We start from the raw sequence: 16455 nt of genomic DNA, 5'->3' as shown, positions 1-16455 counted from the left end.
AATCCAAGGTGCAAATACTCCTCATTTTGGTGTTAGGCTTAGTGTGACTTGAGCAAGAAGGTCAGGCTGTACTTCAAAGAAAAAAAGGCAAACTGGGGGCTTTTTCTCCACGTGGGTGAATCTTCGGTGCGTCAGTTCCCGGCAGGGCTGAGGGCTGAGCCAGGCACCAACCGGTGCAGCACTGGTGGCCGGTCCAAGGTGGAAGAGGACTTTCCCACTGCCTGGACTGTGGGCTTGCCTGGGGAGGCTGGCAGGGAGGCTGGCAGGACTACTCCATTTGCTCCTGCTGTGTGATACCCGAGTGAGCCATCTCATACCAGAGTCATGCTCTTGCCCAGGCAGCTGGCAAAATGTGTTACAGCATTTTCGGGCTGCCTGGGAGAGCCTTTACCTGCGCATCCAAAGGGCAGGGGCAGGAGCAAATTACAGCTGAAAACCAGAGCCCCGCTCCCAAAATCTCCCGTGCCCAGATCTTTACCGTTTATCACCATCGTGCAGCACCCTGTGTCTCACTAGAGTGACTTTTCAAAGGAGTAGTTACTGTGCAGTCTCTCTCCTCCTCGTGCCAGACTGTGCGGTCCCCCCCTTTAGGGAACCTCTAACCAAGAAGCCAGAAATCTTGTATTTCCTTTTTCCTCCTCTTTCCCTTCTGCACTATTAAGCATTGTGGCAGATTTATTTCACCACTCCCACAGCATCCTCTTCATCTCATTATTTTAAACTCTGCCATCACCAAGGGAACCCTCTCTTCCCATGCTGGTGCCTCGTTACCTGAGGCTACACAGCGCGCTCCTCTGCCCTGCTCCGGCTGTCCGGCTTCCCGAGATCCCTCTGCCTTCCTCTTTTCCTGCATCCCCAGCAAGACGGGGTCCGTCCCAGTGGACTATGTACCAGCAGTGCACAGTGACAGAAAACAGCTTCAAAAAGTGAAATAACTGGTGGGTCTTCTATATCAGACACGGTGTAGAAAAACTGTCCTTGGTGAATTAGCACAGCCCAGCTTGCTCTTTAAAAACTGAAAGTAGTGAGGTGTTTGCTATCCCCCCAAACTGTGTGCAACAAATAATCTGTAGTGTGACAGCCAGAGAAGGGTGACCTGCGGTAGTGCTGCACACTGCAGCACTGCTCTCAGACATCGTGCAGCTGTGGCAGTACCACTGACTGCATTCTACAGCCCGAGACCTTGGGCGATGGAGAGGTGCGTGCCTAGCCAAGATCACTCTGGCGCCGTACCCACAGAGTCCATGTCTTTTGAAGCCCAGTCCTTCTGGCTATTTTCCAGGTCACGATGCTTTCCTGAATGTCCCAAGCCCAAGGGGGTAATACTGAATGTGCCGGTTGCTCCCTTACTACTTCACAATTCTGATTTTTATTCTAGGCATTTGACCCCACACTGAGGGGTGCTGGTTGTTGGCTGGGGCACAGCAACAAAAAACAAAGTCTGACCAGGTCCCTGGGCTAAAATATTAAATAATACAGATACAGCAAAGTGGCCTTTTGTTGCTCATTACCAGTGTTTGCTTTCCTACCCTCATTTACACTGCTGCAGAGGCTGAACAATTTGGTGTCTGTAGGGGGAAGTTCAGAGCAGCATTGGGGATCGCCTCTGACGTATGGGTACCCCACGGCTCTCCTGAGCGGTGTTTGCAACCGAACGGTGTTTTCCTGATGATCTTCCCGCCCCGAAACAAGGGAGCGGTCGCATCTGTATTTGTGTATTTATGCACAGTGTCTCGCTGCAGATTTAACGCACAAGAACTGATGCTGCTGACCACTCAGGTAACGTCTCATAGCGCAAACCTGAGAAATGAAGCTGTAATGTGGGGGGAAGGTTCCCTGCGGGGCAGCGCAGCAAGGGGGGGTGGCAGGAGGTGAGAGCAAAAGGGGTTAACCGGGGCAGCCACAAAGAAGAGCTGGTGCTGGGGCAAAGACAAAGCAGTGAACAGAGCCCTCCGCCTGCTTTAAGAGCTCTTGCTTGCGGTAAGGACGTGCATCTATTTTAGGCTTTATTACGAGCGAGGAATGCCAGCACATTATCCCTCTTCTGCTGTTGACGAACAACAGCAGCAATGCACGAAGCCCCACGCACCCGCGTCCCCCCTACACCCGCCCAAACCGAGACAATCCCCGCCTGAGAAAACGAGCTGGGGTCTCGGGGCGCGGAAGCCCACGGCATTCCCGGCGGAGCGTCGGGATCCCCCAGGCAGTCACGGCAAACGGCAACGTCTGCAGTCGCAGCAGCCCCGAGTCTCACGGCCTAGGAGAACCGGCACCCCTCGCTGCACAGCCGTCCCCTTCGCAGCGTGGGCGGAGCGCGGTCTTTATCCCCGCGTTCGGCCCTCGGCTCCTCTCTCGCCCGCGAGTCCTCCTGCCTTCGGCTCCTCGTGGCCTCACCGGAGAGCTGCCCCGGCCGCGCCCTGCGCAGGCCGAGGGGAAGAGGCGCCCCGCGGGCACCGCGCCGCACCCCCCGCCGCGCTGAGGGAAAGGCGGCCGCGCGGCGCACCCGGGGGAGGCGCGAGGCGCAGCGCGAGCCCCGAACAGCCCGTGCGAGGCGCGGCCGCGTTTGATCGCGTCCCCGCGGCGAGCGGCGCCCGGCCGAGGCCCGGACGGCGGCGGGCGGCACAGCGCCCCCTGCCGGTGCCGGCCCGCCCGCCGAGCCCCAGCCCCGCCGGCTCCGGGCCTGACGCCGCGGCGGGCGGCGAGCCCCGGCCGGGCTGCGTGCGGGGCGGCCGCTGCGGCGCGACCGCCCGGCTGCACCGGGGAGCCTTCCCCGCGGCAAGGGGGGCCAGCGTCGCTGCAGACGGCGTCACTGGAGCAGCGCGCAGCGCGCGAGGGCCCCGTGAAGGCGGCGCCGGCACCTTTCCGTACTACCGACCTCCGTTCGGCGTCATCAGTAGGAGCACCCAGAGACGGAGGAATTCAGTTTGAAGCGGCGGCGCTGGATTTGCACCCGCTGGTGATAAAACCAAAAGCGGCGATGCGGCACGAGCCCGCAGCTTCCGCGCAAAGGTGTGCGTCCCCCTCGGGGCAGAGCAGCCCCATCCAAAGGCCACGCAGGGCTCCGTCCAACGGCCACGCAGGGCTCTGTCCGACGGCCACGCAGGGCTCTGTCTGAAGGCCACGCAGGGCTCGTCCGACGGCCACGCAGGGCTCTGTCTGAAGGCCACGCAGGGCTCGTCCGACGGCCACGCAGGGCTCTGTCTGAAGGCCACGCAGGGCTCTGTCTGAAGGCCACACAGGGCTCGTCCGACGGCCACGCAGGGCTCCGTCCGACGGCCACGCAGGGCTCGTCCGACGGCCACGCAGGGCTCCGTCTGAAGGCCACGCAGGGCTCCGTCTGAAGGCCACGCAGGGCTCCGTCCGACGGCCACGCAGGGCTCCGTCCAACGGCCACGCAGGGCTCCATCCAACGGCCACGCAGGGCTCCGTCACCGCTCGAGCTCTGCATGAATCTGCCGCCATCCACCCATGGGGATGTCGCTGTGCTGGTGCACAGGGTCGGGGGAACGTGCCCACTCGGAGGAGGCACTAAGCAGGGCTGTGATTTTGGCGGTACTGCTGCCCTACGATGAATGAGGGTCTATCTTTTTTGGGTTTGTGGTTTGATCTGAATTTCCTGTATGAAGTTCTCAAGAGGACGCCAAGATCAAATAATTAGGCTATTCTGTGATAAAGAGGTAACATTGTTATTCAAATGTATTCAGAATTAATTTACCACTGAACAGTTTACACTGCCACCCTTATATCCTGCTGAAATTACTAGAATATGTTATCTGACACACAAAGCATCTCATGACCTGAAATAACTTGAGCAATGGGTGCGTGGCCACAGAAACACACGTGGAAATGCAGAGGAAGCCACAAAGGCAATAGAGTGATTTAAAAACAGGAAAACCAACCAAAACAAAAATAGCACTTTACTTGCAACAGTGACCATGCAGAAAGCAGAATCCTGACGCAGCCCATCAGCGTGCTTGGCCCCGGGAGGTTCGGGGGCCAGATCCTCATCTCAGGCACCCGTGTGAGATGCCATCGGCACAGCTGCAGATTCAGACCCGCGGCACACAGGGCTCTGTCTGAGCCCGCTCCCGGCCCTTGGCGAGGTGCCCCTTGGCCAGGGGAACCCATCTCTGCTTTCTGCGTGCTTATACTCCAAACAGGGGAGCAAATGGCGGGGATGTGGGCAGTCAGGCTGCCCGCAGGGAATATTCCCCCAATTAACATTTTCTGAGCTGGTGGGCTGGACTCAGGTGCTGTGACGCTGCATCTCTGAAGCTGTTTGCTTCGGGGAGGGGGAAACATATCGATCTTAGTACAATTTCTGCCTGCTCCTACCCCGCCACATCTCATCGCCTCACCAGCCATGGAGAGAAATTTCTCATTGCTTCACATTCAATGACCCCCAGACCCTGGGCGGGGGCTCAGGCCGGCTCGGCTCTGCGGCTGCACCCTTGCCGGCCGGCAGCGCCTGGCATACACTGCCTGGCATGCACAGCCAAGGCAGCGGCTGCCCGCAGGGCTCGGACAGCCTGGGGGAGGCTCGGGCAGCGGGCAAACACCCACTGCAATCGTTTCAGAGGGAAAGGGTAAAAAAGGCGAGTCTCAGTCAGAGTGCACCCCATTTTCTGGGTGAGAAACTCCCCACCCTTGGGTGAGGGTGTGCAGGGGGGACTCTGGCCCCTCACACACCCTTGGTGCTGTCCAACGCCAGAGCCCTGGCTGGAGAGCCGGGCTGGGCCGTCCTGCCACCCCTCCCCAAAGGACGCCGGCCAAACCCTTCACCAGGCTTGAGCTGAACAGAAAAACACTCGAGCTGCCTTTCGGAGGATTTCCTCGCCAGCATCCACATACCCCAGAGCCACACAGCCCTCTGGGCACTGGAAAAGCCTGCTTTTGCCTTTGTTTTTAAAAATAAAACTTCATTTGCAGAATGTGGGAAGGTGATTTCAAAATAAAATTCCAGGCAGGCATAATAAACCTCAGAAAAGCCAGTCCCACAGAGGAGGATAATTATCGACAGAATTTGTTTTCTATGTATTTATACCCAATAATCAATGATTTTTTTTCCACACAGACTCCAATCCAGTTTGATTTGTCTTTTCTGTGTTACTTGCAAATCATACAAACAATCGATGCCCTGACCCCTTCTCTACGCAAACACAGCTTAGAAAGGGACTACAAGAAATAAAACCCGATGAATTCCCCCATGCAGGACTGTTTGTTTAAAAGCTTAGCTGGGGCCCAGCCCTGTTCACAGCCACTTCAGTGATACAGGAGTGGGACTGTTGAACATGCTTGAAGTGTAATTATTGCCACAAATATCCGCGGGAATATAACCTTAGTAAAACAACCCAGAACAAAAGCAAGAACCCCAAGGTGAAGGTGATGCCTTTTAAAATGTAGAAAGGAAAATGAAATCCCTCCCAGGCACAGCGCGCTTCTCCTGCAGAGGAAGGGCAAGGCGAGCATGCAGCCGGGGCTTGGGGGGGACCCAAGTGCCGGGTAGGCTGGGGACCCTGCTCGTCACCACCCGCAGGGGGGGGGGCAGAGGGGGTGGCAGGCGCCACTTCCACTGTTCTCCTCGCGGGAGCAGGGGTGGCCAAGGGAAACGGTGGCGGCGGGGCTGCGCGGTTTTGGTGTCACCCCCTCAGCAGCACTTGACTACAAACCAACCCACTAATCAACAAATGCAAGCACTAAAATTAGATTGACAGCTCCTGTGGTCTATTTTTTACAATTACTTATTAATCTCAAACCGTTGGCATCCATCTGATCTGCACGTATATCTTGCTAACACATCATCCATCAAAATAATCACTCTGAGTAATTTCTGATGATGCTTCAGCAAAGCACGGCAATTGAAACCGGCCTGCTATGAAACGCCAGTCCTTCAGGCTCCACGGGTGACACCGTTTCCAGTCATCCCGCGCTGCTTTGTTAGGGCCGGTGCCATCAGGCTCTACAAAATGGCATCGAGCTCTCGTCTGTCACTTTGAAGGGGTGCTACTACTGCTTTTTAATCTAAGAGAAAGGTTAGATAAATAGGCTATCGATGGTAGCTTAATCATCTTGCACTCACTGCTTTTGCTATATGAGGGGCATGATACTGCAAATACTCAGCTGCTCCGTGCAGCACTTAATAACAGGTATAATCTCACGGATCTCATCCCCAGTCAGGGCTGGCAGCATCACAGACTACTCTCAGTCACAGTGGTGTAAACACGGAGTAACTCCACTCACGCCATTACAGTTACCTGTCTTTATATTAGAATAACTCGGGGCTGAATCGAGCACCTGGAGCGTGCAGCAGATCTAGACAGTGTTTTCTGATACAGCATTTTCAAATATTTAACAGATTGCGTAATAATTGAACAGCTGTTGAATAAACTTCAGATACAAACTCCTACTTAATAAAAAAAAATCCAGCAACGAGGCACAGACTTTCTTTGTACGTATATACGTATAGATTATGTTTAGATGTGTAGATTAAATATTTATATTTTACTCGTGAGAGAAAGAGTGCTTTTGGCTTTTCCGTCCCTTTCTTAGATATGTCTCCCTGTCTTTATTTTAATAGTCAGCTTCACAGGAAAAGAAGAGAGCTTTGAAAAGTTACCTGTTTTCTCTCCGGTTTGATTTTCGGTTCTAAAATAATACTTATTTAAATGTTCTCCACTTCTTGGCAAAACCTAATAATTAAAAGAATTACTTGAAAGCCAGGGCAGCTTTGCACAAATTAATGCGGGGGGAAAAGCTGCAATTTTTCCAGTGGGCTGAAAAAGCAGTCAAAATTATGCCAGTTTTAGCCGAGAGCGAAGGTAAACAGAGATCTCCCTGCAGCCCCGGTTAAATCCTTTTTCTGATCTTTAAGTTTCCTGTTTTCCTGATTAAGAAAAAGGCTAAACGACGTGCTGAACGTTAGGGTATTTCTCAGCAGTTAAAGCAGGGCCGTTCCTGCGGAAGGCCTGGCAGCGCTGGCAGAGGCAGTGCCCAGCAGAGCTCCGGCGGCGGGCAGCCCTGCCTGCCCTGCCTGCCCTGCCTGCCCTGCCTCTGCCCCAGCCCAGGGCGAGGGTCCCCCCTCGCCCCACTCCTGGGGCGGCCTCCGAGCTGAGCCGGGGAGCTTCAGGTGAAGGGGAGCAGAGCTGCAGCTAAAGCAAGCGATTTCAGCGAAGGGCTGGCAGCAGTTTCCGCGTTGAAAGCTCCCCTCTCCTTTTGTGCAATTGCTTTGAGCCCTGCCTAGAAAATCCATTTCCAGGACAACTGAGGCACCTGCACTTGAGGCTAAACATCTCCACAGAGCCACAGGGATACTCCTGGGCCTGAACGTCTCCCACGAGCCACGCTGGTATTCCCAGAGGTCTCAGCACCCCTCCAACCTAGCGACTTCAGCCCGTTCCCCTGCGAGCGTCTGCTTGCGCAGCAGCAGCCCCTTGCATGCCGCCTCCGGAGCGTCAGCCTGGCAGCACGCTGGGTCTGGCCACCAGGAATCAGACCCACTGCTGCCAAGCCGAAAGCAGGAGGAGCTGCAAGGCCAGCGCTCCCAGCTGAGACAGGACCCCCCCGGGCACGCGGCTTAGGGTCCCGACCGGGATCCGTGCCCTGGGACCCGCTGGGAAGAGAAATGCCGCTGTGGCACTGCGGTGCTCTCGGTGGGGACAGGCTGGTGATAGACGGGGGGGGGGGGCTCTGCCACAGCACAGCGGGACGCCTCCTCTCCTGCTCGCGTGGTGGGACTGGCAAAGCTCGGCGTGCCTCGTCAGCAGCAACGGGAGCTTTCCTGGGAGTGGGTTTCTGTCGCACGAAACACTTCCAGCTGTTCCAGGCTGTGGCTGAGCATACCAAGCAGCTTGGCACTAGAAAAAGTTCAGCAGCCCCCAGGGCCAGGCCCCAGAGGCAGGTCCATTAACCTTTTCCACCAACATTTCTGGCGCTACAACATGCACGGGACCACGTCTGCCTGCAGTGCCTTGTTCACAGAAGTCCAGGGGAGAGCAGATGTTCACCCTGCAAGAATCAAGCCCTTGTCCGAGAGGCGATCTGGGCCATGCAGTCGCTCGAAACCGTGCTGGAGGTGACAGTGTTTCGCTTCAGAAAGCGGCTGTCCCTCAGGGCTAGCATTTTTCTCCTACTGGCTTTCACATTGCTGCTGTGCAGTGGCACTGGGATAAATGAGACCCTTTTTTTTTCCACTTTAAAATGTTCACAAACCTATTCCATTTTCACTAGTTTCTCTGGGTTAGAATTTGGTCCCTGAAAAGACAGGTAAACCTGTCCTTATAATTTTTACTGGGCGGACAGCAAATCCCTGTGAATGTGTACCGATGGCAAAGTACATGGGATGTAACATGAAATCAGCGCCGTTCTTTACATGACACGCTTAAAACAAGTATCTCGTTTAATTAGAAGAAGAAAGATTGCAGACTCTTTCCCAAGCTGTTATCTGTGCAATTACTTTATGTAACATTATTAAAAATTAATTTTCCCCAGAACCTCAGCAATTTAATGAAACACGCCTGGCCCTCAGCAGCAGCTGTGGCGTAGCCGGCCCCCTGGCACCCTCTGGGCAGTGGGGCTCGGTGCCGTGGGCCCCCCTGGGCTGCCTGTCCCTTGTGCTGGGCACCTCTGGCCCGGGGTCAAAGCGCCTCTGCACAGCACCCCTATTGCAGCAGGCTCAGCACCTCTCCTCGCGGTGGCACAGCACCCCTCCTCACACTGGCACAGCACCTCTCCTGCCACTGGGCACTGCAGCCCTCCTTGGAGCAGGCACAGCACCCCTCCTCACACTGGCACAGCACCTCTCCTGCCACTGGGCACTGCAGCCCTCCTTGGAGCAGGCACAGCACCCCTCCTCACACTGGCACAGCACCTCTCCTGCCACTGGGCACCGCAGCCCTCCTTAGAGCAGGCACAGCATCCCCCCTCGCCGGGGGATCAGCATCTCCCCCTCACCCGGGGCTCAGCATCCCCCCTTGCCGGGGGCTCAGCATCTCAACCTCGCCCGGGGCTCAGCATCCCCCCTTCGCCCGGGGCTCAGCATCCCCCCTCGCCCGGGGCTCAGCATCCCCCCTCGCCGGGGGCTCAGCATCTCCCCCTCGCCGGGGGCTCAGCATCCCCCCTCGCCCGGGGGCTCAGCATCCCTCCTCTCCTCTCCGCACCGTGCCCAGCACCCCCGTTCCACCGTGCCCGGGGCGACAGCTCGCCCCGGGCGCGCCCGCCCCCCGGCAGCGGCACCGCACCCCTCCGTGCCGGGACACAGCCCCGCGCCGCTCCGCGCCCGCCGGCCGCGTCCTCGCCGGCACCGGGCAGCGCGCCCCCCGCCCCGGCACCGCGCCCTGAACTTCGCCCCGCCGCTGCCGGCCCGTCCCCGCGGGGAGCGGCGGCCTTACCGATCCGGATGACATGCGGCATCCCGTGCGAGCACTGGCCCCAGAAGCCGCCGACCAGGAGCGCTGCCCAGTATTCCCAGAGCACGCCGCGGAGAGCCGGCCAGAGATGGGGCATCGTTGGGGAGGGCGCGGGCCGGCGCGGCCCTACGGCCCCAGGGGCAGCGGGGGAGCGGGCGGCTGCTGCCCGGGGCTCAGGCGGAGCGGCCGGTCGGCGCCGAGGCCGGACCGCTCATGGCACATCTTAGTGCGGCCGCGCCGGCCCGTCCCGCGGCAGCCGCTCCGTGCCGAGCCGAGCCGTGCCAAGGCGAGCTGCTCCGCGTCGAGCCGAGCCGAGCCGAGCCGAGCCGGGCCGAGCCGAGCCGAGCCGAGCCGAGACGGGCCGAGCCGAGCCGAGCCGGGCCGAGCCGTGCGGTGCCGGTGCCGGTCGGGCGGCACCTGCGGAGCCGGGGCTGCCGGTGCGCCCGCAGGAGCGGCTCTGTCCCCTCCTACCACTGATGCGCGCGGCTCGCGCAAAGCCCCGGAGTGGAGCGTGCACACACACACACACACACACACACACACACACACTCACACACTCACACCCCCCCCCGACACACCCCGACACCGGCGCGCCGGCACCCGCCCGCTCCCCCGGGGCGAGGGCAGGGCCGGCTCCGCGGGTCCCGCCGGGCGGGCGGCGGCGGCGGCGGGCGCGGGGCAGGAGGCGGCCGGGGACCCTCGGCGGGCACCGGGGGGACGGGCAGCCCCGGGGGGCCCGGCGTCCCTCCGCGCCCCCGCCCCGCAGCTCCCGCCGCCCCCCCTACGGCCCCGCTGCCCCCCGTGCCCCCGGCAGCCCGGGGCGCAGCATCGCTCGGGGCGGGGGGGCCGGGGCGGCGGGACCCGCGGGCGGGAGTTTAATGACCGCGGTGACAGAGACAAAGGGCTGCACATGCAGCAGATAAGTAGGCTGCTTTGTCAACTCGCAGGGCTAGGCTCGGGCGAATTTATTTTTTCTCATTTAAATAATTTGACCCATTCCATCATTTCCAATCGCTCCCATTTGCCAGCTGTCTGCTAACTACATCGCCTGGAACATCTGAAGAGCAAATCTTTAATTTTCTTACAAATATACTATTACTCCATATCTGTTCAGCCTTTTAATTTTCCTTGTCCGCCACTTTCCCCAGCAGCACGCTCGGCGTGCGCAGCGCCGTGAGAAAAGCTGATCGCTGTCCTGCGCTCAGGCGACCCATCCCGGACCAGCCTCCGCTAGCCTGAATGTGTGAACTGGAGGAGGGGACTTACGCAAATCATAAAACTCAAAGACAAGTTCCCAGCTGTCGCGTCTGACAGCAGACAGCGAGCACGCAGACCTGCAAGGGGGGATCCCCTGCGTGCCCATCGCAGAGGTGTCTGATCTCCGGCTGTTTCTGTACAGCAGGAGCAGTGGGGGATTGGCCAGGGTGTCCAGTAGCTGTCATCATCACGGAACCATAAAGAAAAGCTGGAAGCATCTCTGGGCGATCCACATGCCCATGGCAGGACCAGCCCCTCCTGGAGATGCTGGTGTAACCCTTCCTAAAGCCTCTCTGGGCACCCGGTGCCCTGGGTTAACTGGCGCTTATTTGGGGTGACAGGAAGGTACCCCTGAGCATGACCGGGGCTCTCAGCATCACAGTGTGGTAGAGGAGACTTTTTCTTACTCCTGCCTGAGAGCCAAGCCGGAGAGGCAAAGGCACTGCTCAGCATCTTCAAAGCACCGTGCAGAAGGTTGCTCTCCAAGGAGGTCTGCTGCTCTAGTTATTGTGGGCAGGCTGAGACGCCGATGTCCAGCAGGAAATCTTCCTCCCAGTGTCAAAGACAGTTATAGAAAAGGGTCTCTCATGTTAAGGAGGTTTTTATCCCTCATGACACCAAAAAGCTTAAGATTTAGCAAAAGGGCATGAAAGAAATTTTCTTTACTTATTGCTTAAATGAAGGACAGCTGTTTCTGTGAACTTGTTATAAAATTAAATGTCACAACCTGGTGAATCTTTGCACCTGGAGATAAAAAAGCCCCACAAACCTATTGGGAGGGAGAGGGTAGAGAGGGCTCGCCCTTCTGGGGCTGTTCTTTACTCTTTGCAGACTCCAGCGTGTAGAGAAGAGGGTTTGATTTTCAGTAACTTAGGACAAGAGGTTCAGATTTTGTGGACTGTTTAAATTAAAATGTAGCTAGGATAATACATTCTCTTAGTTCATTAGTGTCAAGATGCTGCTTCTTCCCTTTTTGCTGGCACCAGGCACTAGTAAGGCTCTGACCTTGCTTCAGCCTCTGGATCCTACTGCAGTCCCAGCACAAATAGTTTATTTCTTATTATCTTATTTGATTAGTATCTGATGGGTGTATGTTGGTCATGAATAGTCCTCGTCATGTATGTAGGTCAGAGAAGGAAGTCCGCGCTGCTCGGAAAGGCAGGACAGGAGCAATCGTTTATCAGAAGTTGGATAGCAAACCAAACCAAGCGTGTCTGGACTCCAGGCAGAGGTGCACTCTGTAGCTGCACGTCTCCTTGCTCGGGGCTTGCGTGGCCTTTCCCTCCCGAAGCAATCTGAGCAGCGTAGAGCAGAACAGCAATCATGGCTGTGCTTCCCTTCCTTCGCACTCCTGAGTTCCCGCGCTCTCCCCCAGCCCCGTCCCTGGCGTGTGGCTTGGCAGTCCTCCTCTCTCCTGGCAGCGTCCTGCTGCCCTCTGAGGCGGTCCCGGGGCTGCTCCCTGTCATGATTAAAAGGAGGGATAATTTGGAAATGACTCTTAGAGGTTGCACCATAGTTGCCTTAGATTTCTCTTCCCCCAGAAAGACTATTTGACTCTGTGACCTGTGGATGCGCTGCCCCAGGGTCCACACCTGCGGGCAATGACCTTTAGCCATTAGGCCAAACTCTCCATCAGCTGGGGTGGAGCTAGGTCGTTAGCATATAATTATAGCAAAGGCAAAATGGCTGGAAAAAAGAGAACGTAGCTGCAAGACTGATGGAGCACCTCCTAGGACCAGAGCTCCATCTCAGCGCTCCTACGCGGGTGAGTGCTGCCCAGCCCTGCTCCGGGTGGGATGCTGGGCTGGACCGCGCGGCCGGCGTCTGCCTGGCCTCGGTGCATGGGCAGCCAGCCTTTCCTTGGGAGGGGGCCAGTTTATGTCGGGGTGAGTTAGGGCCTTGCAGGGGAATCTGTGGCTCTTGCCTTGCTGAGGGACAATCAAAGGTAGCAGGAGGGCTTTGGCGTTCTTCCATCTGTTACAGTGATGCTAAAAACATGAGGTGTTTGTCCAGTTTGTGACCACTGTGAAAATAGCTTTAATGTGGTAGTTTGTCGTTACATCAATTAGTGCAAATTCTCTGCTGTATTTATAACTTATGAACATAGTGTACCATTTAGAAGAAGTCATTTGGTTAGTCTGAGTTTGTTGTGAGGATATGTGGATATGTTAGATTTTCATGCTGCCTTTCTTACAGTGAATACACTTCGTTTATTACACAGATAGGACTCCGATACTTGTGTATGTTTTACTGGTTTTTTCATATACACAAAAATCTCCTGGCTCTCACCTACAAATAAAGCTGTATATTTATGGATGTTCTAAAGACTATGAACGTAAGACTTTTTATTTTTGAGTATGAAAAGGAACTGCTTGCAAAAGTGGAGGAAAAAAAGTTGTCATTATTAATATCTAGGGAAAAATGCTGATTGACAAAGGACCTTTTTAAATAAGATTCATGCTTTAGAGCAGCAGCAGAAGTATGAACCTTGCAGAAAGAGACATAAGCATTTCCATAGCTGTGGCATTTTTCCATGCTAATGAAGAAAAAGAGGCTTCTCTTTATTTTTTTTAATGGTATCTAAACTGGTTCATTTGAATTAGCTACATCCACATGCATTTTGTTTAGATTTATATGCATCAGGTGTAATATAACCACAATCAATGTGAGTTATGAGGCCCAGTGCGCGCATTACCGAGATTCATGTGCTACGGCCGTCTCCTAAAATACCAGCCAGTAAATACACCGGGGCTGGCGAATGCAGATTCCTGGGACTTGAGTGCCCTCTACTGAAACAGTCCCAGCTAGCCCTTAGCTTTGACACCAGCAGCTTGATTGATGGGTTGCTAAATTAAATGTAAGCCTGCGGTTCACGGGGTCACCCGTTATGAAGAATCCCTCCTTTCCTTCCTCTCCTGTCTGATCGTGCGCTCGTTCCTTCTCCCTTCTCTTCTTCTAACGCTCCGGTTTTAATTCCAACTCCTCCTGCAGCTCTGCGTGTGCCACAGCAGATTTTCTTTTTTTAAATGGCAAGTTTCGACACAGGATTCCTTCCAACATAATCGTCTGGGGAGCTGTGATTGCACCGCTGAGCGCTGAGGGCTGCGTTAGCCTGGGCACGGCGGTGCCCGCGGCGAGAAGCCGGCTTTGCCCCGAAAAGCTGGGGTCTGTTCAGCGCTTTGTTACTGTGAAAGGCTTTACCCCCTTGCAAGCAGCCAGGACGAGATGACAGTGCCGCCCGCGCTCTAGGGGCTCTTGCAAAAGCAAACGGCAAGAAGCCACATTTGCCCCCACAAACTCCTTGTAATTTTGTGTGATGTTTTGCTTGTTGTGGGGGAAAGAGGAAAAATTTCCACTTCCTACTCAGCATTTCATCTGTAACGGGGAAGGCGTCGTGTTTCCCCGTGCTTCGCCCGCAGCCCGAGCAGGGTTTCTCTTGCGGCGATGCTTGGCGAGGCTCGGGGCGGCAGTGGGGCACCAGGCGGTTCTGCGGTCCCCACCGCGGGGCGAGGTGTGGTACAACGTGCTGCCGGACAGATGATTGAATGTCTGGAGATTTCCCGCTTCTTAAATTGTTACCAAGCTTATTCTCTACATCATTTCATGCAAGCTTGCCGGGGAAGCGTGTTTTGCAGTGCGGTCTGCTCTGTCAGTCCTTGCCGAGCGAGGCAGGTGGGGCGGGCAGCGGAGCAGGTGGGCAAATGCGTTTTTTCTGCAATCTGTATTACAGAGTAATATTCCTAAAAGAATTGTTGCTGCACTACACTGCATATATTTGTGTTGGAACATACTGTGGTGTAATAGCTGGTTTGAAATCTATCCAGTTCTGCTGAATATATTACTGTGAAAGTCAGGCAAACGCACTGGGAGAATGCGAGCGCCTGTCAAACCGGAGAGCAGAAACGCTCCGCGGAAACTGTGAAAACGAGAAGGGAGCTGGTGCCGAATGCTGCACTCCTGTTCTGGTACAGGGATGTGGGCAGGGGCCGGTGCTGCAGGGAAAACTCTGACCAGAGCTGTGTGTGGGGCCCCAGTGTCTGAACAGATCGAAAGGCATCTTCGCTCCCGCCTGCGAAGCAGCTGGCATCGCCCGCCTCTGCGCACACCCGCTCCTTGCAGTGAGCGGCTGGTGCGGGCGCAGGAGCCGAGCACCCGGGCTGGGTGCCGGCAGGTCCCTGCTGTCTGTGGGCCTTTGGCGGGAGCAGGCAGGAGGTTTTGTCCCCAGGGTCATCTGGCTGGCAGGAGATGGGAACCGGCTCTTCCTTCACCCAGGTGGTATTTGCAGCACCAATTCCTTCCAGCACCCCCTTTCCAGCCGGGTCCTCGGCACCCTGGGGCAGACCTGGGGGGTGAGACAAGGGCTGCGCTGGTGCTGGAGAGCCAGCGTGCAGCCCTTAATAAAACAACGATGACTTGAATTTTACCTGACTTTCCTACCTGGACCTGGCTTAACGAAGGCTGACAGAGACTCTTTGAATGGGAAAATAACAAGGCGGGAGGTCTTGTTTTTATTTTTAATCAGTTATGCCACTGTTTGCCTTGTCTGAGGGTGCCCTCCTGGCTCACAGCCGTGTCAGGCGCTGGGTAGGAACCCAGCTGTCTTTGCACCAGCAGCAGCACCCAACCGCTGTCACGCGGGGATACCTGCCCCTTGGGGGTCCGGTTGCTTTCACTCAGGAGGGGACAGCAGAAACATGGGACCCTCGGGTGGCGTTGAGTGGCGGGAGGCTGTGGGAGGCGGTTCAGCCACCGCAGCTCCGGCGCCAATGCTGGGGTGGCCGCATCCGTGCCAGCTCTCACATCAAACCCCGCACAGTGGGACCCTCACTGGGCACCTCCCTGGCAGGGACTCCTTTGATCAGCCGCTTCTTTTGATGTGATCTTGGTTTTGAACCTGGAGATGGGCTGGTACTTACTCTGAGAGACGAGGCTGTGTGCTTCCCGGCATCCGAGGCAGCAGAAACTTGGGAGAACGTGAAGAGCTGCCTGGCCTTTTTGGATGTGACGTAGTGGCGGTGAGCAGGGACCCAGCGCCCGGAGGGGGGAAGCATCCCGCTGGGCATGTGGAGCAGAGCCACACGTGCCCCCGGCCGCTCATCAGCCTTGTACAAATTCGCCTGCTGCTGTACAATTGTAGCATGTCTTACAGGCTGAAAAGGGCAACAGGGAACAAATGAATACGTAAGACCAGTTTAAATTATTATCTTTATCGTACCACATGTTCGTCCCCTGACAGGAGAAGCTGTTTTGGCCAGTCAGCTCCATCAAGTGCTCCCTTTTCTGTGCTGCAGTGTAATCTTTTGAACTGGGCTGAGTGGAAATACATATTTGTGTCAGACAGCCTCTGCATGTATTTTTCATCCTCTTTCTGCAGAGGTAGGAAATAATATTTTTTTTTTCTTAAAAAAAAAAAAGCCCTCTATCTTTAGGATTGGTGGGAGAAGCCATTTGCAACTGATGGGTGTAAATTATGCCTGCTTAGTCAGACAAGAAAATTAGACACTGCAGAATTAGACTCTGCTTGCAATTATCTTTACATGGAACCAGTTTACAAAAAAAATTGGTATGCTCCTTGGCTTTCTGGTAAATTCTCATGTGATTTATTTTCGATCTGTCAGCTTCAAAGTGTGGTCCATTGTATGAAACCCAGGAAGGGTATCTCCTTTTTTCTCCTGTACAAGTACACCAACTGGCTGAGCAGAAGGTTGGTCACCTGCCAACCCGTGAGTGCACAGGGCACTTTACTACCCACATGTCTAATTACCCATGCGAAGATTTGGAATGAGTTGTTAAT

The 16455-nt window shown here is 55.8% G+C and overlaps 1 protein-coding gene across 1 annotated transcript in view; it reads right to left on the bottom strand.

The window, feature by feature from the left end:
* The window catches only part of GRIK3 (glutamate ionotropic receptor kainate type subunit 3), a 121626-nt gene extending 112125 nt beyond the window's left edge, over positions 1–9501 (bottom strand). The window contains exon 1 of the mRNA XM_059830873.1: positions 9387–9501. Within this exon, the coding sequence (XP_059686856.1) occupies positions 9387–9501 (115 nt within the window). The remainder of the gene's footprint in view (positions 1–9386) is intronic.
* Between the last annotated feature and the right edge of the window lie 6954 nt (positions 9502–16455).

Source organism: Gavia stellata, chromosome 29 (genome assembly GCF_030936135.1).
Source record: "Gavia stellata isolate bGavSte3 chromosome 29, bGavSte3.hap2, whole genome shotgun sequence".
In the NCBI taxonomy this organism is placed as follows: domain Eukaryota; kingdom Metazoa; phylum Chordata; class Aves; order Gaviiformes; family Gaviidae; genus Gavia; species Gavia stellata.
This window is presented reverse-complemented; position numbering and strand designations above follow the sequence as displayed.